Source organism: Cygnus atratus, chromosome 8 (assembly GCF_013377495.2).
Source record: "Cygnus atratus isolate AKBS03 ecotype Queensland, Australia chromosome 8, CAtr_DNAZoo_HiC_assembly, whole genome shotgun sequence".
Classification (NCBI taxonomy): Eukaryota; Metazoa; Chordata; class Aves; order Anseriformes; family Anatidae; genus Cygnus; species Cygnus atratus.
The window spans coordinates 9,909,720-9,931,747 of NC_066369.1; the positions used below are offsets into that span (position 1 = coordinate 9,909,720).

At 52.9% G+C, this 22,028-nt stretch overlaps 1 protein-coding gene and 1 long non-coding RNA gene across 5 annotated transcripts in view; one reads left to right on the forward strand and one right to left on the reverse strand.

Moving 5' to 3' along the window:
• The window catches only part of PRRX1 (paired related homeobox 1), a 36,279-nt gene extending 21,692 nt beyond the window's left edge, over nt 1-14,587 (reverse strand). Inside the window, exon 1 of one of the 4 annotated variants that reach the window (XM_035537936.2) lies at nt 14,251-14,574. In XM_035537936.2, coding sequence (XP_035393829.1) covers nt 14,251-14,491 — 241 coding nt within the window. In that variant the 5' untranslated portion in view covers nt 14,492-14,574. Of the gene's footprint in view, nt 1-13,826; nt 14,112-14,250 lie in introns of those variants that run through there. The other 3 variants (XM_035537934.2, XM_035537937.2, XM_035537935.2) reach the window with 3 other exon arrangements.
• A 351-nt stretch (nt 14,588-14,938) lies between these two features.
• LOC126913390 (uncharacterized) lies at nt 14,939-17,811 on the forward strand. Its single transcript, XR_007708614.1, has 3 exons — nt 14,939-15,102; nt 16,004-16,231; nt 17,475-17,811. It is a non-coding gene; the product is annotated as an uncharacterized LOC126913390 (long non-coding RNA).
• The last annotated feature ends 4,217 nt before the right edge of the window (nt 17,812-22,028 follow it).

A 22,028-nucleotide genomic window follows, 5' to 3' on the forward strand; every position in this document is an offset into this window, starting at 1 on the left:
CTCTGGCATCAAACCCCTCCAAGATGTCATTCGAAGGGGTAGCCCAGCTTCCCTGGCTGCTTTCACCTGGGTTCCTGAGATGCAACGCACTCTTCGATTGTCCCAACAGTTTTTGAGTCGTTGGCTAACTTCAACCACAACTTGGCAGAGGAATAGGAACTGCAATGATAGCTCAACCCTCAAATTTTCTTGAGAATCTGGTGGCTCAGTAAAAATAACGAGGGCTGATTAACGCCCACAGCAAGAGACGGAGCAGCCTGGTGAGCCCAACCCCTTACAAGACAGCCGAGAATCCAGACCAGAGAGCACTGCTACTCTGATGAAGTAAATGAAACTCCAGCCCCAATTTCCTGTGGACATCCCTGCAACACCAGGCCAGGGCTGGCAGAGTTCGGAGCTGAGACCAGGCAGCCCAAGCCTGTGGATTTTGGTACTGTTGCACCCAATTTTTAGCTGTGACACCAGGAGAAAGCAGAGGCGAGGCGGTGGGAGCGCGGCACTGAGCACATCCGTGTGCCAGCCAGGGCCATGGCCACACCACACTGTCCACCGGTGTTCTCCTCTTTTCCTGCTGCCATTAGACATTCCTGTAGGCTCGAACCAGTAGATGGCACCAGAATAACGGAAAAGTCCCTCTGGTTCTGCCCTCTGCATTTTCCCAAATTCTCCTGCAGCCCCCTGCACAGCACGCTGCAGGGGCCGCGGGGTGCTGGGAGCAAGCAGTGGTCCTCAGCTCTGGGCTCGAGAAGCCTGTTTGGAGCTGCCCTGCAACAGAACTGCTTAAAGTTTTAGCAAACAAATTTAGAAATAAAGAAAAGTCAAATAAAGAGCTTTCTTCCCATTTTCAGGTTTCAAAAAATCATTTTTTTTTCCCCTAGCATATTGCTTTTATGTGAAAAATAGAAGCAAAGTATTGACCCATCTGCTTTCTCCATAGTTTTTGTAATTTGGGGCAGTTCCCCCCTCCAGCTAGAACAGACAGATACCTGCTACTTGCTGCAGTTGAACAGAACCTAAACTTTTTGATGTAGAAGCGATTTACCCGAGATGTGCCTGGCTATGTGTTGAGGTACGAAGGTGCCCTTCTCTTCAGCAGCCGTCACTGCCGGGACTGCTAAAGCGAAGCCCGGTACTTCTTCCCAAGCAGCTTCCAGTGGCAACATCCTTGATTCCCCACGGGCTGAGCACCCGCTCGACTCTCAAACCAAGCACCAGGACCAGCCCAGTTGGACTAGGCACCTTTCCCGAGGAGATACGTGCCTCACTCTCAAACGCAGGGCTCTCTGAAATTCTCTCTTTATGGAGAAAAAGCCTAAAGCAGGATTAACAGTCAGGGATCAGCCTGCAGCAAAACCCAGCCACGTCAAGGCTGGTTCAGGATTACCCCACTCACTGGATCTGTCACCCCGGTGATGGCAATGGATGGCCACGTTTTCGGAAGCGGGGCTGGGATGACGGTGGTCAGGCACGTTGAAAACACCGCAGCCACGACCATGGCCCTGCCATGGAGGTTTAACTTGCTCACAGAAGCACATGAATTTTTTCAGAAGCTTGAATCTTGCCTGGAGTCAATCTGGGACCAATTCAGAGACCCTCTGACTTTTCACACCCAGCACTCAGCTTTGAGCATGGCTCAGTCAAGCACCACTTTAAAAAAAGCCGGATTATTTTGATCTCTTCCCTCTCTCCATTATCGATCATTCCCAAGCAAAGTACAATTCTGCCAAACTATTTTCCAAACCATTTCTTGGCACTTTTTTTTTTTTTTTTTTTAAAACTTAATGGCCCTTCCAGGAACAAAACGCATTTGGAAACCTCGGTGCCTGAACCCTCCTTGGCCAACAGCGCGTCCTCGAGCACGCAGCCGTGAGCAGCGAGCATCCCTGCTGGGAAGTGACCAGCCTGGCTGGGTGGAGGACAGCTCCCGTCCCCATGGGCTGGCTGGTGGAGCAACGGATCAGCCACGAGGGCTTCGTGCTGTGATCGCTGCCCACGGAGCTGCCTCTCCACAGCTCTTCGGCGATCCCTGGTTTCTGCAGGCTCCTCCCTGGCCGGCAACAAACGAACACAAAATGGAGAAGAGAAGCAGCAAGAGATGGCTCCGACAGCCGTCACTGCCGCTGTGCAATGCCTTTAGCTCCTTGCCCTTGGTGCCGGCCCTGCGCAGCCATCTCTGACCTTCCCAGGGAGCCCAGCCTACCAATTCACAGCCTCTCCGTCCCCAGGTGCTGCTGAATGTGGTCATCCCCCATCCCACTGTTAATTAGATTTGCAGCTCTCCCTGTTTTCCTCATTTTACCCAAAGTTGCATTTACGAGACGCTGTTCACACACTCTTCGACCTGGCCAGAAACATCAGAAATCTCCCGCAATGGCCTGTTTTGTTCAGAGCCTCGGTAAACTCAGAAGAGATCCCGAAATAGGGGATCAAACTGAGCTATTTCTGTGTCTGATGTTCAGCCTTTTCAGCTCTGCATAGGTTCTCCTGTCTCCGCTATTCTTAACAGTGGGATTTTGGAAAGATTTTGGGAAGGGGATTGTCCTATAAATGAGCCTGGCAGCTGGTTCACATAAGTGAGTTACGATCAGGGATGAGGCCATTGCTTTCCTTTTGTTTCTCGCTGTGTTTTGGTTCAAACCTGTAAACAGATTTGCACCGACTGGATCTGCATTCTCCATCTGGTCCTGTGATCCCATTTCCTGGCAGGAATATCCCTGACATCGAGTTGTGCAGGAATGCTGTAGCACATCCACGCGTCCCGCAGCCAGAGCCGAGCTGCTGGGTTTTTTGGTGTCTGCACGCATGGCCGTAGCGTGTCACCCAGTTACCCCGAAGGGGCTTCCAGGCATTCAGGGATGGAGAAGCCAACACTCTCCTTCCTAGTCATTTCTAGTGATTACATTGCATCTAACAGTTAAAAAATGCATATTTTCAACCTCCTTTCAATGCTCCTCTGGCTTTTGATCTCAGCCACTGGCTCTTGTTCTACCTTCCTTTGATGGATTAGAGAGGAAAACAAAGAACTCTTCCTAGAGAGTCACGGAAACGGAGATTCAAATCCATCATCACGGTGTCTGGAAGGACTCTCAGCACTGCCCAGCCTGAGAGGGACAGCGATACGTCACACAAGCAAAACCAGGAGGAGAGCAGGGAAAACCAGCACCACCGCCCGTGAGAAAAGCTCAGTTCGGTACCCAGCCCTGCAGAGAGCACTCCAGCCTGAAAGCAAAGTGTCCCCTTGGCTTGCTCGCCTGTCACCTCCTCCTGCCACTGCCAAACAAGAGCTCAGCAATTGCTTGATCAGCTCCTGGGCCACGCTGAGGCAGACACGGGGCCTAGACGAACCAGCTTGGAGTGATGGAGGGCAGCCTTGCCGTGCAGTTTTCTTGCTAATCGCGTACCAGATTGTCTTTTCAATCACATCAGCTCCTTCCAGCCCACAATACCCAAGCTGAAAGGCACATTTAAGAAGCCTGTTGCCTGGCTTCCCAGCAGCAGGTCACTCCCAGTTTATGTGCCCCTTCCCCATCTGCATGCTCTTCCTCAGCCTGGTGGGTCCCCCTTGTCCCACGGGCACCCCAGTGGGCACAGCACAGCATCCTTCTTGGGAAGCAGAGAAAAATCATCATCATCAGCGTTTTGCTGGCCGGGACAGACAGAACAGGGAGTTAAACACACAGGCGGCTGCCCACTAAAGTCACACCACTGCTGTGACTTGGGGGAAGGATGCCCAAGAGACCCCTCACGCTACCTTGCACAAAGCAGGATCAGCACTACGATATTCCCTCCTTCAGACATCTGTCTCCACCAGATCTTTTCTTGGGGTCTCCATCCCATCCTCCTACCACCTCTTCCAGTGTTTCCTTACCCACAAAAGACCTGGGAGGATTTCCCTACCACCACACTTAAATCTCCCTTGCTGCAACCCAAGTACACGTGCCTGGAGCTTACTCTACACCATCCCCTTCCTACGGCAACCCTGCATCTATTTGAAGGCTGTTCTCCAACACCTCTTCTTGAGACTAAGCACCTCTTTCCTCCCAGACCGGCGGTTCTGCAGCTCTTTATTGCTCTCCTTCTCTGGACTTTTTTTGCTCAGTTCGCATCCTCCTCGACACGCAGCGTGCACAACTGGAGCCCACCTGGAGCCCTCCCCGCAGCCGTGTCCAAGAGGACACTGCACAAACGAAGCAGAACTACAGGAGACACCGGGGGTGAAAAACATCTGCCTCTCCTCATAAAGATGCGGCTTTCTGCACTGAGCAGAGAATTGGTCCAAGGCCAGGCGAGCAGATTTGCAAAGGGCATGGAGCCACGGCACTCCGGCGTACGCTCCTTATGCCAGATTCACCCCCGTTCCTACAGGCAGCAGGTCGGCAGCTCCTGCACCACCTTTCTTATAGGACACCACGCGGAAAGGCTCAGGCATGGCTTGGTGGAGACATCTGCTCCCTAAGAGCGACTGTATCCCGCCGGTGAGCCTAAATCTCCAGCTGGGAGCCACTGGATGAGCCCGATCCACCTTGCTGAGCACCCGGGGCCAGACCTCATGGAGCACATCCCGTGTAGGACCAGCTCCCTGCGGCCGGAGCGCTTGGTGCCAGACGGAGGAAGGGTTAGCACCGAAACAGGCCGCAAGTGAGCAACATGGGGCTCTTCATTCTTCTCCAGGCCCCTCGTTTTCCTAAGGGGAATGCCTCAGAAAACCCAGTGGGGGGGTGGAGGAGGAATTCACAGTTCCCTTCCAAAACCCAGGCTTTGTTTGTTTGATCATTTTTTTAAATGATCGAGTAACTTGTGAATACAATTTCTGATGATTCCCACATCCTCCCAGCTGGAGAACGGCTCATGAACAGGCTCCAAACTCTGTAAATGAGCTTGTTAGTCATAAGTCTTCAAACAGGCTTGATAAACAACTTTCAGCCTGCAGGATATTCATCAACCATTCTGTCTGCCTGGTCTCCCGACACTAATTTATTATTTACAATGAGAGATCCCTCTCCTAAATCACAGGTGATTGTTTCTTTTCACTGATTAACTGGTTTTTTAGATTTTTTTTTTAAGGAGAAAATGAAAAACAAATCACAAACAAGCGATGCGTAGCAAACCCTTATTCCTGAGCAATTCCCGTAGTTTCCATGAGACACATCAGCAGTTGTCCAAATGAAACAAACTGTCAGCAAAGATCTTTTTGGCCAAACGTTAAAGACCGGGCAACAGCCAAGAAAAAGAGCACAGTCGTGCCGACCAGCCGCTGGGAATTTCTGTGTCGGACACTGGATTCCCCAACACCAGCATCCTTTGGGCACATGGAGAGCCCAAGCATCTCAAGATGTTGGGGAGATCAGAGCCCGCATCGGAAGAGCTGCCACCAACAACTGTTGTGTGAAGCACGCAGCTGGTTCATGAAAGGGGATCTCCTTAATGCTAATCAGTTAATTAACGAGGAAGGTGGTCGGTTCCAGAGATGGAGGCAGATGAAATAGCAATTAGCTGGTGGCGATGCAGAGGGAAGAATATTCCCGAATTAAAGCCGACCTCTTATATACCACCTATCCAGCAGATTTCAAAGCCCCTTATCAAGGGGTTGGGATCATTACCCAGTTATGTGGGTAGGGAAACTGAGGCACGGCAAGGTGGACTTGGTCAGGTTACTCCATTAAACATAGAAGAAAAAGACCACAGCCAAGGCACTAAGGCATTTTGGAGCAGTAAAAGACAAGGTGGGTAATCCTACAAGGCCATCTCTATTGACATTCAGGGCAGGACACACACAAAATACAGTCTTAATTTAGATTTTGGGTGGAAGCCCAGGACAAAATGCTGTACCCTACAAACCCTGCCTGCAGTACCCCCAAGCAGAGTGGCCCCCTGCAGCCTGGGGAGAACACGGAGCAGACAAATGCCCTCCCGAGCAAGCTGGCTTTGTGTGCACATAATATCCAGACCCATGTTTCCACCACCACCACCTTGGGTCTCCATTCCTGGTCCACAAAGAGGCGCAGACCCCCATCATCATTCGGGGTGAAGGAAGTAGGATGCAGAGCTCAACTCCATCCCTGTCTTGAAAACATTTTTTTTCCCCTCTCATTGCAAAATCTGATACATTTGCTCGGACATCCTCAAGCACTTCAGACCAGACAACCTGTGCGTGGAGAGGGACTTCCCAGTGCCAACACAGAACAAACACATTTTGGGAACGAGGCGCAGTTTTCACCAGCTTTCTCCAGCATTATCAATGTCAGAGCCATCCATCCCAAGCAGGGACGTGATGATGGATTCCCAAACCTCCGCACTGTCCCCTTCATCCAGGTGAAGAGGAGACCACCTCAGGGGCCACGCAGGATGACCACAGGTATGCAGCATTACGGGAGTGTCTCCAGCCACGGGGGAAGAGGGCTGTAAAACCCTAAAGGAAACCAGCCCAGGCTTCACGGTGGCAGGAACCACCTGTGGTACAACCGAGCGAGGGCAGCCCCTTCTGCAGCGCCAGCCCCCGAGCATTAATGCTCTGCTCTCACCGTTATGGCTCTGGCACCTTTCCCCATATAAGTCCCCGCAGAGCCCTGACTCTACTAAGCTGATGCTGAGAAGCGACAGCTCTTCAAAAGCTGTGACCATGATTTTTTCCCCCCAAACGTGGGCCACATTAGTGACGCTTCCAAAATCGGATGATTTCCAGAAGTGCTGAGCAGGTCTTCACAGCTTCGCCGGCTGCAGCTCTGCCCAGCTCACCCACTGCTCAAACACAGCCAAAACGAGAGCAAAGCACAGACTAGTACAGGTCCCCGTGGGTTAAAAGACCTACCCGACCTTGACTGGTCCAGCATCTACATTGGCTACAAGACAGGGTTGGGGGCTACTTGGACACAGCCTCCTGCAGCCACCCACCCTGCTCTATCACCCCCAGGCACCCCGCTTTTTTCCCAGAGCCCCTGGGACTGCTGGTCCCCTTCACATCCACATGCCATTTTCTTTCCAAGCCTGCCCGCTCAGCAGCCGCTGCTGGCAATTTTTTCTTTCCCCCAGATGCATGGGGCCATGGATAAATTTGGTTTTACTGCGGTCAAGGAGGCCACAGGAGAAATTCAACTGCTGGTGGGCTCAGAGCAGGAAGCGATGTCCCCAGGCTCCTGATGAATTCCAGCTCTCGGTGCAAGAGCAGATTTGCTGCCTGAGCAGCTCATCAGGACGTGGAGAGGGTCCTGGCCAGATCCCGAGCGGCTCTTTGGACACTCGCCCTGCCCAGCAGTCTTGCTGACTGGATGGAGTTTCTCCTGTAGGAAAATTTCTCTAGCCAGAAACAGGGGGAAAAATTTGGGTGGAATATGAACTGGACGCTGCGATAGGATGTAGTGACTTGTTAACAGCTCAGCTGGCTCCCCTCACCTCTCTTCTCTCCTTCCCTTCCAGGAACACAAGGCACCAGGAGGTCCTGGGCTGCCACTCCAAGGCAAACGCTCACTTGGTACAGGCATGACAAATCCAGACTGTCTGGGACAGGGCTTTAAACACTGGTGTAACCTTTTCTTAGCCTCTGGAGGTGAGAGAGGAGCCCAGAAAGCTAATGCAAACTGAAATAGATGCTCGCTGGCTTGATCATCAAGCCTCTCTTCCCAGACCCGTCCTCACAGACGCCAGACTTTCCATGGCAGGAGGCGGCCCTCAGCCTCAGCACTTGCTCTGCTCTGTGCCCAAGCAGCATTCTCCGGATGTCCTCATCTGAGAGAAATTTCTCTCATAATGAGGCTGCCATGGTCCCAGCAGACACGCAATGCGTCTCCGCTCAGCTCCCACCCAGACCTCACGGCATCTTCCGCGGCTACAGGGCAGAAGGCAGCCAGGCCCAGCAGAGAGAGAGGGAAAGGAAGGGAAGTGGCAGGTTAGGTGCACATCACGCGTTCACAAATCAATGTATGAAGTGAAAAACGCGAGCAGAGCCAGCAAACCTCGGTGCTGGAGGGCCCTCAGCTGTTACAACACGAGTGACAAAGCACAAACCCCTGCAGACCTGTGCCACGGGGCTGGTGGCAACGGTGTCTACACAGGTGAGCTTCAACTGATGTCATCTCTAACACAGAGGCGTTCAAAAGGACTTTTCTCCACAGAGACTCTCCATGTAAGAGGTTGAATTTACACTGCTTCATCCCCTCACAGGGAGGGACCGCCAGCAGCCTTCACCACATCCCATGGGACTGCTGGGATTTCACAGCCCCTTGAGACGTCTGCTCCCTCCCCAGAGCAGCCGGCGGGTTCAGAAGTTACGTCCCACGGACAGAAACCATCCAACAGGCTTTTCTTGGAGGAACCAGCTTAAGAACATGAAACCGTGGTGTCCTGAGTGTAAAGCTTCAAGGACAGTTCAGAGGGAAAGCACAATCGGGGCCTTGGACGACAGCTCCTCCGGCCAGGCCGTGGTGTTCTCACTTCACAGCTCCATAATCCGCCCCAAAGCCCAAGCCTACTTTCGGAAAGGCAAGTAGGGTGGGGAACCAGAAACACAGTGATTCATCCTCCCCAGAAACAGAGGCCCAAGTCTGGAATATTGTGACACTTGGTAAATCCTCGTGATGTACTTCATTATGCAAGAGAGGCCCAGCAGGAGCACAGCTCCCTCAGGGCTCCTTCGTATGGGTTTCAAAACCGATTAAATATATCATAAACAACTTGCAAACAGGAATAAACACCTATAATCCCATCAAGCCATGCTGGTGATGTCAAAAACCACGGCAGCAAACTCAGAGTTGCCAGGGAAAAAAAGGAGAAAAAACAAGAATATAGCCTTGAAGGAATTATGGCCCTGTAATTCTGCGTCTGCCTTGTCAGAGCATTCAGCTTTAAAGTTTGCCAGCTCCTCCCAGCCACTCCTGCTTATACTTTGTCCGTGCTCTTGCTCCCTCTTTCCTGGCTCCCTAACATCACGTATTTGGATGCGTGTTGCACCTCTGCTGAAAGGCAAAAGGCCCGTGTCCCCGAACGCAGACAGCAAAACCGCCTCATGCCTGTGCAGAAATATTCCACCGGCCTCAAAAAAAGCTTTTTGCATGACTCAAGGCTGCTGGTCAAGCCTTTAAACACTAATACTCATCAATTGGCATCCACATAAGCAGCCCATTGAATCGCATGCAATGACTCGTGTGAGTAAGGATTGCACAAATTAACCTTGAGATAATATTTTCCCATGCGATCACTGCTTTCTACATCATCAAAAAGATGGAAAATAGACTGGCTAGTAGTGGAAACTCGGTGCAGATGACAGAAAGCTGATGTTCATTAAGAGCGTTCTAGCAGTTTAGACCAAACCTTTAAGTTTTATGAGAGATTTCAAAATCTAATTTTCATGGAAATGTTTTCATTACATTAAGGGGGGGCGGGGGGAGGGGGGGAGTAAAAACCTCCAGCAAAATCTTTTTCAAATTAAAAAGTTGGAAGCTTTGTGCAGATGGATTGAAAACACAAATACCATCAGCAAATTATGAGACCATGAGAACCAGGAAGCAAAACTGATTATGATCAAAAAAAGTGAAATTCACAAACAAATAAAAGTCTAGTTTCGGCCGTCAAAAGGAGGGCAGCACGGCCAGCACTCGCAAACTGAGTCAGCGCCCTCCTTCAGCTTCACATGGCTCTTTTTTTCCTTTGTTAATAATAGTAAGATTATTATTATTATTTTAATCAAAAGGTTTCAAGTTTGTGACAGTCACATTTCCATCTTTTGTCGGCATCCAGAAGATCTGGAAATCATTTCAAAACCAAATATTTTTTCCACTTCTAATTGTAGGATTCAGAGATGCAAGAAAAATATCAGCGCGAGATACTTGACCGAAAAATCACGCACCAGCTAGCCTGAGAGTGAAATTAAAAAGATGCGACATGCGTGGAAAGAAGTGAATGAAGCTTTTAACTGTTTTTTTGTGTTCATTACCTGGCCTGCTATCAAAGCTTTATCCCAAAGAACGTGGTTCACGCTTCCTGCAAGGAGCCTCTAGGACACACGCGGCACTGCTGGCACGCGTAAAGATTTCTCCCGCAGGAACACCGCTGAATTTTTCATGCAGACAGCCCAAACGACAAGTGCCTTAAAAATAACATAGACCCGATCCCCAATTTTTCCACGTCAGCTGCTGGAAGAGGAGGACTTGGGTGCGGAAAGTCCTTTCTGGCAGCAGCCTGCAGGGATGCTCACCGCTGCCGGGGGGGTTAAAGGCAGCGGCCGCTTTGCCCCACTCGCCTGTAACCTGTGGGCAGCAGCAGCCCCTTTCTCCCCGCAGACTCTCCCTTTGCCCACCAGCTCCGCAGGACAAGCGAGGAAGAAAATATGAGCTGCTAGATTTAATCAATCTCTGCTCCAAAAGCGCTTTCTTCCTTCTTTTCTATTCTTTGTCCATCCCGGGTTGCCAGGCTCAGCATCTTCTGGGAATAAGGGCTGTGTCTTCCTAACAAAAGAGCCACTTAGGACTTGAAGATAAAGCAAAGGTTTGCAAAGAAAACCCTGCAGTCCTTGGCGCTTCCTCTCTCGTTCCCGGGCGCCTCGGCAGCCCTCCAAGCTGCTCTCCCCTTCCCAAAGCGGTGGCAGAACTTTTCCACCTCTTTTTAACAATTCAAATATCTTTTTTTGTGTGGGGTGCGGAGGCACCACGGCACCGCAGACAACCTCGGGATCAGCAGAAAAGGAGAAACAATTCAACCTTTACACAAACCCTTCCCCTCCCGCAGCCACTGCACTTGCTGTAATTAAAAAGAGGGAATTAACAGCCTAAATACCAGCCATGTGGGAGCAGCCCAAAGGTCCTCCAGCTCAGGATCCTGTCTCAGACAGCCTCTAATGACAGACAGAGGCAGCGATGGGGTGATCTCTGCCCCATTTCATCCCTCCCACCCCCAAAACCCACGGCTCCGAGCCGGTGATGCACCGCAGCAGTGACGAGCCAACCCCGGCCCCTGTCCTCCCTCTGTTCGCCTTCTTTTTTTAAAACCATTTCTGTATCTGGCCTCTGAAGAACCCTGGTACGAGACCCGTCGTCGTGCCGGCTGGGGAAAGCAGCCCCTCCTCGTGCTCTCACCCCGCGAGGAGCGAGATGAAGCCAGCACGGATGCTCTGCCTGCCCCATCCCGAGCAGAGCAAAGAAACTCACCTCCTCCCCGCTGCCCCGCCAGGGGTTTCTGCTACCCGGGGAAGCTTTTTTGGTGCCGAGGGGTCACGACGCCCGCTGAGCCAGAAGCAGCGGTGGGTAGCTGCAGGCTGCCTGGGCCCCAGCTGTAATTTTGAAGCTGCCCCGACAGCCTGAGCTGGGCTGCCAGCCCGGGAGACTCGCAGCCCCGAGACCTCCACCTCTTTTATACGGAAGAGAAATTGAAGGGCAGTAATAACTCCAATATGCAGGACTTGTGCACGTACCGGATCAAAGCGGGCTTTAGTCATTCCTCACAAAAGAAAGGCGAGCGCAACAATTTTTCTTTTGCTGCTCAGGCTTTCTCCACGTCGTTTTATGCGCCGTCAACAGCCAGGCTCAAATAAACAAAACAAAACAAAACAAAAAAGCAGATGGCAAAAAATGCCATCTTTAAAACTAGCTAATAGCTCACCAGCTCTGGGTTTGGAGAAGTAATCCCGCTCAGAGCCACGAGCTTTGGGAACCCACCGACAGGTTTCTGCCACCACCAAAGGGCAGGGGAGCAAGGAAAGCTGGCTGCCCTTGCTGGGAAGCCCAGCGAGTCCTCTCTGCTGATCTGGGACTGCATTTTCATCACAGTTTTAGCTGGAGTCAATGGAAACCCTGCTACCAAAGCAAGCGTTGGCTGTATCTTATCAGGTGGCTTTGCAATGAGGAGCAAGTCAGAGTCCTCCTGGCTGAAGGGCAGAGGCTGGGAGGGTCACAATGAATTTTATCAGCTTTTAAGGTATGGTTTTCACAGCTACAATTCGAACTGAAGTCAGTGAGTGACAGTTTCGCAGCACCACTGAAAACAAAAATCAGTCCCTTAATACACTGACATTTCTCCCTGTCTATGTTTCAATCAGAGCTACTCCCAGAAATGCTTTTTTTTTTTTTTTAAATAGAAAAAAAGCTTTCTCCTCAACCCCTTCCAAATGAATTAATGGTAATGTAGTCCCTCCAAACTCCAAATAAAACCTTTTATCATTTCTGTGTCAAGCTTTTTCCCCGTAATTTCATGTTACACGAGGAGCACCTAATACTTCGGGTTTGCACCCCGCTTCGGGACAGAAACCAGCAGCAGACTGACTTTCCCGCAGGTCAGCAGATCATTTCCAGTATTCCTGCGGCATTCCACAACTCCTCCAAACGGCTTTCACCTCCTCTCCCTTCGTAATACGGAGAATAACCGAGCCCTGTGTTAGCTTTTCCGCTGAACCAGCTCTCATTTTTCACCGAGAAAAGCTCAAACCTCCGCACCGCTGCCCAGCTCTCACGCAGCCCTTTTCCTGCGTGCGCTGCAAAGCACTTGACAAAACACAGGTGGGGAAACTGAGGCACGGAGACGCAGGGGGTCTGCTAAACACGTCAGCAAACGAGCCAGAGAGCCCAGATGACAGCTCTGCCCAATAAACCAGAGAGAATTTATCCCCGGTATTTATTTTTTGCTTACTTTAGAATACTTTAAAAACTTTCTAATTCACTGCAACGGCATTAAAACTTTTACTGCATTCAGGGAACTGCTGATTTATTTTAAGCTGGAGTTTGGTCCCTGCCCGGCAATGCTGGCTGGGAAACACACCCTCAGCCCGTGATTTTGGTCCGGTTCATGCTCGAAGAGCAGGGTGGGGGTCAGGGAAACAGCCCCTCTTCTCCACGCTGACCAAGCCAGCTCAGCGATTGGCAACGGGCAGCACCAGGAGCAAAGCAGGTCCAAATAAAATATGATAAACGAAACTGGGGGGGAAAAAGGGAGAAAAAAAGAGACGTTTGCATAACTCGTTGGTTAATATCGCGGGCACTCTCCGGCTGCAGCGGCACAGGAGCCAAATCACGGGGGAGCGGCGATCACTGCCTGCCTTCCCCACCAAAGCACGCACCTTTAGGGCCAGAAATTTAATTTTGCTCCTGGGAAGGGGCATTTTTAAAGTCGTTTTCCCCGCAGCCGCTGGCCCGTCCTGGCCAGGCTCTCCGGGAAGGGAGCGGGACAAGCCCCCTCGGCTTTGCCCTTGGGGTCCCGCGGGGTGGGGATGCGGGGAGCGGCTGCTTTCTTGTAGGACTCTCCTTTTCCAAGGCCGGTTCCCCTCTCGGCACGGCTCCGGGAACCCGAAAAGGCGAGGAAGCGCCGTCGGAGCCCCGGGGGACAGCGGGAGGAAGGCGGCTGCCGGCTGCGGGTCGGGCTCCTCGCCCCCGGAGCCTCGGCGGTGCCGGGAGGGGGGCGCAGCGGGGAGGGCTCCCCCCTGCAGCCGGGGGGTCGGGGGACTTGGGGAGGGGGTCGGTGCCCGGCTCCGTTCCCTTCTCCCCCGCTGACACCGCGGCGCTGCCGCTCGTTTACCGCGGCCGCCGGCGAGAGGCGAAAAAAAAAAAAAAAACAACAACAAAAAAAAAACGAAAAGCGAGGTTTTCGTCGATTTTTCGTTCTTCGCCTCTCGTTGGCGGCCTGGCCGCCCCCGGGGGAGCTCCTGGGGAGCCCTCGGAAGCGAGCCCGTGTCCGTATCCACGTCCGTGCCCGTGCCCGCCGCGGGAGGGACGAAAATCGCAACGAAAATCGCGCCCAGTCCCCGCGTCCGCGGATATATACATATATATAGATATATCTTTTTTTTTTTTTTTTTTTCCAACCGAAACGAAGGTAATAAAGGATTAGGGGGGGGAGATCTGCGCACCTACCTCGCCCCACTCCTCCGCGGCTCGCCCCTGCCCAAGCGCTGCGCTCGGAAAATCCCGCGCAAGGCTGCGCCCCTTCCCCGCCGCGACGGGAGCCGGGAGAAACGGGGCAGGAGCGGCCGGCGGCTCCGTTTTGCGGCCCCGCAAGTCCCCTCGGGCTGTTTGCGAGGGCAAAGCCGTCGGAAAATCGCTCGGCGGGTCCCATCCGGAGCCGCGAGGTGCTCCGAGCTCCGACGGGATGGATGGAGAGGGAGGGAGGGAAGGAGGGAGGGAGGGAAGGATGGATGGAGGAAGGGATGGAGGGATGGATGGATGGAGGGATGGATCCTGCCGGCCCCATCCCGCCGAGCCCCGTGCTCAGCCCCCCGGCAGGCGATGTGCTCGGGGGCTCAGCCCGCGTCCCCGGGGGGGATCCCCCCGCACTTACTGTCCTGCTGCGGGGTGTCGCTGCCGCTGGTCAGCCCGGGGGACTCCAACAAGCTCCGGCCGGGCTCGCCGCCACCCTCGTCCGCCTGGGCGGCCACCATGTCGCCCGCCTCCTCCAGGTCCAGCAGGTGGCTCACGGAGAAGTTCTTCTTGCCTTGTAAATTGTCCAGGCCGGCGGGGCCGTCGAGGCGGGCGGGCAGCAGGGCCTGCCTCTCCATGGCGTGGGCATAGCTGGACGCCATGGTGCTGAGCGGGGCTTTTCTGCCCTCGCCCCCCCCGGCGCCCACCGCCCCCGCTCCCCCCCGGCCGCCGGCCCTTCGAGGAGGGGAGGGGGGGAGGGGGGAAGCGCACGGCCCCAGGTGGGGGGGGGGACACGGGGACCCGACGGGATGGAGAGCCGCAGGGACCGGCTTTAAAACATGCCGGAGAGGGGGGAAAGGCGAAGCGGCCGGCTCGGGGCGCCGGGAGCTGCCGGCGGCCGGGAGGCGCACGGGGGCTGTGGGGCCGCTGGGGCGGGTGCGCCCCGTCCCTCCGCCTTCCCCTCCCGGCGGCTCCCGGCCCTTCCCTTCCCTTCCCCTCCCTTCCCTTCCCCTTCCTCCGCCCCTGCCCTCCCCTCCGCCCCGCACTTCAAACGCCGGGGGCGGCCCCGCCGCGCTCCGGGCCCCCCCTCCCGGGACGTGGCACCGGCCCCCGGTGCTGGTGCTGAGCCTCGGGTCGGGTTGGGGAGCCCCCCGGGGGGGGAGAGGGGAGCGGTGCCCTCCGCCGGGGGGCCCCCTCTCGGCGGCCGGAGCACGGTGGGCACGGCCGCTGGGGGAGAGAAGTCGCGAAACGGAGAGCTGGGGATGGAAAAGCGGTAGGGAGAAGGGGAAGAGAAAGGGCGAAGGGAGAGGGAAAGGGGGGAAAATAATGAAAGGGGGAGAAAAAGCGCAACAGAGAACCAAGAAACAGAAGAGAGGCAAGAAATCGCAAAAGCGGAATAGCAAAAGGAGAGCAAAAGCGAAATAGCAGGAGAGAAAGGGGGGAAAAACGAACCAACCCCCCCCAAAAAACTAAAAGCAAAACAGCAGAGAAGAGAGAAAGACAAGAGAAGGAGGCGCAGAGGACACGCTTGGCTCCCCCAGCCAGTGAGCAGAGAGGTCCCAGGGCCCAGCAGGTCCTGGTGGCCGAGGGCACGCAGGGGTACAGGCAGCACCCCCAGGCCCTCGCTCGCTGCAGAAGGGCCCTGAGAGCAGCCCCGTGGGCACTGAGCGGGGCCGCTGGCGCTGGCCACGCTCCCACCGGGCTGGGAAAAGTCCCCGCGTCCCCGTGGCTGGAGCCTGGGCTCCGAGCTGCCACAGCCAGCCCAGAATTTCCATCCCCCCTGATCTGGGGAAAGAACATTTGATGCCATCAAAGGGCTCCAGATTGAAAACAGATGTGCTTCCCCGAGCCTCTCCATGCATTTAATTAAGGCACAGGCATGGAGGAGACATTTTCATCATTAGTTTGCTTTCAGCCCCCCTCCCCTCCAGTCCCAGTTTACCCTTTGCAGTCTCCAAGACCCAAATGAGCGTGGCAGGGCTCTGCTGCCCACAGCTCGGGGGCTGAGCAACTCAAGCACTGGGGTGAAGCCATGCGTGTGCACGGGAGGACGTGGGCGTCCGTACACCCAAAATGCTGCGTGTGCATCTCCCTACACAGCTGTGCATGCCTCACCGCGTGCTGGTGCGTCCCTTTTTCTGGATGGGTGTCAGCATAAGGGACCGTTTCTGCAGGGCATCCTACAGCACATGCCCACGTGTTGGGTGGGGAAGGAGCCGTCTCTTCCCACAGCCATGTGCCTCTCAGAGCCCAGCATGCCCAGGACAGCGAGGGTCTCCAGCCTGAGACACGACGGGGGTGTACACAATCCCGTGCTCTGAAGGACGGTGATCTGCGCTGCGCACAAAACATCCTTTTCTCAGCCTCTGCCTTCCCCGTGGATTGGGCTGCCTTCTTTCTTGGTGAGCCTGCTTTTACCCTCTTTCTCCCAGTTCTCCCTCAAATCAGTCTCGCAGCTGGCCTGGCTTCTATGAGCAGGAGCAGGGGAGTCCCAGCCACACACATCCCCTCTCCACTGGGGAAAGGCTGCTCAGTCCCAGGCAACCTCTGCCGCAACAGAAGCCACAGAAAACAAAAGAGCAGCTCTGTGCTCCCTTCACTCACATCCTCATAGACTTGCCAGGTAAGAAGCATTTTCCTTTCCTTCTCACAGGCCCCCATCATTCAGACAACCCTTTCCTCAGGAACTCAACCTGATATGAGCCAGTGCCCTGGAAAGATGATGGTGAAAGCACCTTGGTGCTGCGGGTCATCACATCAACATGTGCATCTACTACAAAGGCAGAATCCCTCCTGCAGGTTCGCAGAGGGGCCCAGCTCTGAACTAGGCTCTGTGGCATTACCCTGAGATGAGCCATGAGTGCCCCCCATACACACAGCACCCACAGGCTGAATAGCAATGTAGTTATAGCACCAGCTCAGGGCAGGATTAGTGCAGCATCCGTGATACCCTGCTCTGTGTAGAGCATAGTTTACCCTTGTGAAGCTTGAGGAAGGCAGAGGTAGTGCCAGGGAAGAAATCCCAGCAGGAGAAGGTAGCGGAACATGCTCTTTGTAGCAGGGTGTCCTATTGTACTGGTGATCAGCCAAAGCTTGAATGGCTGGGATGGGAGAAGGCACCTTGTCATGCGCAGGTAATAGGTCACACAGCATGAGGAGCCCCAGCTGTAGTTTGACTGCTTTGTTCCACCAGTCCTCTTCGCAGGACAAGCATGTACCACCCCTTCATTAGCTGTTTCCTTTAACTTGGATTCAAAGTTCTAGAAAAGCTTTATATAGAGGCAAAGATTGTCACCTTACCTGAATGCTCACGGGCATCGCCTTCTAGTTTTCATCTTGTCCAACTCCAGCAGAAGAGGACGGGGCATTTGTACCCAACTCAGGTGCTTCAGTTTCTTCCTGTGTGCACCCAATGGCCAGCCCACACACTTGCTCTGCTTCAGGGTTTTCTGCAGGATGGACAGCCATAGAAAAGTTATGAGCCACATCATGGTCTGCTGTAATCCAAAGATCTCCACACACTTGCTCACATTTCAGATAAGGCCCTGCCTCAAAAACCTGTCTCCTACCCTGTAACCACCTCTGATGCTCAGAGAAGATGAGGCAGAAACCACAAACTCTGATTTCCTCCTCATCTTTCCCCAGTTGCAGATCAAGAAGGGGAACTCCAAGGATCTTCACCTCTGCACATGACCAGCAGCAGTCTTGCTTCTGCCTTCTTTCCAACAGCGATTTGCAAGCTCCGCCAGCAGTGGCAGTCTCTAACTTGAGCGTCCATCCTAATTCCTGCAATTTCCCATGACAGCCAGCACTTGGCAGTTCCTGTGGTTCCCAGCCTCAGTAATACAGACTACCCAAGCACGGTGTAAACCCTCAGAAGTGTTCCCTTCACCTTCGCATCTGCCCCGTCATGGGCTTCCTCACACCTACAGCCACATCTTCTGCACTAGCTACCACATCGCATGCCTTTCCCAGCAGAGGCTTGCCACTTGCTTCAGGTGACCTAAGTATCATCTCTTCTACCCTAATTAAAGAAAAAAACAACAACAACAACAGGCAACTGGATTCTCAGTTATCTAACAACAGCGTTGTGCTCAGGAGAAGCATTTTGCTCAGGGAGGGAAACTAGCTCTGGTGCCTTTCCCCTACCTCATTTTCATGAAAGTTGTGAGCATGTGATGTCTTACAGCTCTTTTCCAACCTGCCAAATTAGTTTCATCCTAGCAGTTCAAAAATAATGTTGCCGGAGGTGAGCAGGGGAAGGAAGAGCTAAGAGGCAGCACAATTGCGCTAGCTTGTGCTTTTAGGAAAGGAAAGCAAAATGAACAAGCAATTTATTACTGCTCTGTGCTCCTTGGCCTTAACCGTGCGAGGTGCTCAGCTACTCCAAGGAATGCCGGGTGCCCTCCAGCCCTGCTCTCCTGAGCCCTTTGGCCAGGAGCCCAGCCCTCCGCACCCCAAAACTTCAGCCTCAGCTCCCTAGGGCAAGCCGGTGAGCAGCATCGCATCAGAGCAGCTCTGCTGTCGGCCAATTCTGAGGCTGCACCCACCCCGTCCCACCCCTTGTCCAGCCCCGCGATATCCCCACTGCTGGGCTCTGTTGCCAATACCTCATGCTGGGGAGCCAAACCAGAGCTCTGCAACCCTGGAAGATTTTTTTCCCTTCTCCCTGACGCACCAGTTCGCTGAAATGTCTGGTTTTGGGCTCTTTGCACTTGCTCCCCCCAGGACCGGGTATGAACTATGCAGAGCTGGAGACAGAGAGCACCTGCAGGAGGACGTGTGTGCCTAGAAATGCATCACACCTCTGTGTGTTCAGGCAGGTATGGACCCATTTCCAGCCTGGCAGCCCTCTTTCCCCAAACTCCTGCTGCACACTTGGGCCAAAGCTCCCTCTTTCCTTCCCCACACAGAGGTGCGTAAGTAGATCTGTGGGGATCAGGTAGTCTACGGCCGTTTTAAGCCGTAAACTCAACGTCAGGGGTTCTTCTAATCCCAAACATCTTGATGTCATCTGGAAATGCCACGAGCAGTTTATAATTAGGGTTTAGCATGCAGATTAATACCAGCAGCTCCAGGGTGAACAGACCATCAGAGTCCAATCAAAGCTTAAATGGGGCAGCAATTTAAAACTGAGATTTATTATTCCTCTGCATAATATTCTGAACCAGGGGCTGAGTTCACATCGCACACAATCATTCCTGGAAGTGCTATCACATCTCCAGTCGGAACGAGGTGGCTTGTTACTGGTTCACGGGGGTCATAAATGCTAGGCTTCGGGAACTTATTTGGGAATCACAACATCGGCACCGTACAAGATTTAGAACCTGAGGCAGAAGAGCGCTCACACGTGTGCGCAAGGCATGGGCTCCAGCTCCACGCGGATGGCGGGGCAAGGCCGTGCACTCCCGTTTCTTTGCTGTGCACCAGCTGCAATGAGGGAGGTGGCCCCGGGACACCAGCTACAGGGTTCTCTCCTTTGGCCAGGTGAGGAAGGATGTCCCTTGCCTTGTCAGCTATGAAACACAAGAGGACGAGGGGGCTGGGAGAGTGGAAATTCGGTCATCGGTTTGTCTGCACAACTCCCAGTTTTTAAGTTTCAAGACAGACTGAGTTTCAGTTGTTGCCACCTAGCTTCCAACAGAGATGACAAGCAAATTTACCAGCTGGCAGAGGCAAGAACTTGTTTTCTATTTTCTTTTTTTTTTTTTTCCAAAAGCTTTCCACCAAGTAGAAGAGGGGCTGTGAGGAAGGGAATGTCCCCCATGTCCGTGCTGCGGGGAGGCACTTTACCACCATTACCAGTCCTACTGTATGACCTGAAACAAGGATGTCCTACAAAAATCTGCTCTCTGACAGCTCCCATGGCACTGCCAGCACAAACTGCTGCCCAAAAAGCTTTGCTCCAGCACCTGGGTGCTGAGCAGCTGGGCTGGCAGTGGCGGTGCCAGCAGTGTCAGACCACATGAGCGGTGATGGGGCAGGGTCCTGCAGGAGGATGGCGCTTGTCCCAGTCACGCTAAGCCTGCTCCATCACCTGCAAGGATTTCGGTGGGGTTACTGGCCTCTGGAGCAAGGACTCTGCCTAGGAAGAAATCAGGTTGTGGCCCTTTCAGGTTGTCCACTAGCCTACCACAGCCACCTGGGGGCACTGAGATGGCCACCAGCGTCTGCCCGCCGCCAGCTAACCAGAGCTAGGCGCGCTGAAGCAGGGCTAAGCCGTGTGTTCCCAAGGGCTCAGACCTGAGCTGGCTCCAGAGCTCCCAGCACAAGGAGCCACGGGTTTGGATAAGCCAGCCGTTTAACCGGGGTTTTATTACCGGGCAGGGTAACAAAAGCACTCAGAGGTCACCCGGGAACTTTAATCAGCTCCAAGGGTCACTGGGTACCTGGCCTAGACGGTACAAGGGCAGGGCCCAGGGCATGCAAATAAATAAATAGATGTATTGAAACCACCTCCACTCTTCCAAATGATTGCCTCCCTCTCTCCCCCTCTCCATGCACGTTATAAAGATCCGTGCTCTTTACAATCAGACGCTCAAATGGCCCTAATTTCCCCAGCAGAAACTCCGAGATCTCCTCCAAATTTAGCTAAGACGTTTATCCACAAGCTGAAAAAAAAAACAAAAAACAAAAACCTCTCACTGCTGGAGATGAAAGTTCAGTCTGCTGGACTGCTCTTGGGCTGGATATCAGATATCCCGAACCCTGGGGAGAGAAAGCGTCCCACCAGCTTCTCTCCCCTGCAGGAAAAAAAAACCTCCCACAATCAGAGTCTGGGCAGACAAATTGGCACCACTGTTTTCATCTTTTCTCCCTCCACCCCCCTCCCCCCCCCCCCCTTTCTGGAAGAGGACTAACCCTTCGGAGCACAGTCACAACTCACAAATATTTGTGGGTATTATATTGCAAGAGGGAAAAAAATGCAAAGGAAGGTAACTGTTAAAAGCTTAGTCCCTCTCCAATGGAAAGCAGCTTTATGCATGTCCATAAATCTCCTTTGTAAGTGGTCATTAAAATTGTGTCTTGTTTAATTTTTTTTTTTTTTATCTCGTTTAAATACTTTTTCTCATCTTGCAAACGAATGATGTCATTGGCAGGCCCGGTAATGAACTGAAAAAAAAGAGTCACTTTTCTAATGTTTTGGGGTCTCTCTCCGAAAGCAAACATTTCAATACCAGTCCAGTAACCCAGCCAAGTATTTAAGCATGTGCTTAACAACAACTTGTATTTAAGTGCCTTGCTCCCTCGGGGACATCTGTCCACACTCATCTTCATGCACAAATGATGTGTTTAAAATGAAGAGCGCGTTTAATCTGTTGCAGGGTGAGGGTCCCAGGGCCGGACTGCCGAGCTGTTGAGCTTCTCATTGCATGGGCAACACGACCAGAACATGACGGAGACCCCAAAACTGCTGCATGTGGGTGTCCTGATGGTCACTGGTCTTCCGTCTCCCTCTGCAGTCCTCAGGGTTTCCTGCATTACCATTTTCTTTCTAATCATCAGGCTCACCTCTCCTTTTTGCCCACCTCTCAACGGAGCAGGCTTTCTCATGCCACAAAGCAAGACCACCACTAAGCTGCCCTTTGCTTCACACACATGCCCTTCAACCCCAAAATGCTGTTTGGTTGGAAGGCTCCTTGCCGGATACTTGTGTTGTTGGGTTTGGGTGTGTGGCTGAGGTTTTTAGGTTGTTTTTCTCCCCCCTTTTTTTTTTTTGTTTTTGGAAGCCGCTTTTAATGAAGTGGAAGCAAAACCAAAGAGCAGACTGTGCAAATGGGGGAAAATAAATGCAAAACTTGAAAATGAATAATTGGCGTGGTTTTAATTAAAAAGCGGTTAACTGTTTCGGGGTGAAGAGCATGGGTTTGAGTTGACACTGCCTGAACCCGGGAAGAGCACGTTAAGCTGTTCACCATGCCGCGGGTTAACAAAATGGGAAATAAATACATCCCAGCCACTTGGAAAACTAAACCATCTTTAGGGCTCAGCTGTAAACTTTCTTCAGCAATTTATTAGAGTTCCAGAAAGCACTTGTTGAGTAGCCTTGGCCTGTAATAAATATCAGTCCTTGTTTGTTTGTTTTTGTAATGGGAACAAAACCACATCTTTTTCTTTCTAAAGTGGATAATTTAATTACATGGCAAGAAACATATTCATTGTCCAGAATACCCGGAGAAGACTGCCATGTAACTCGCC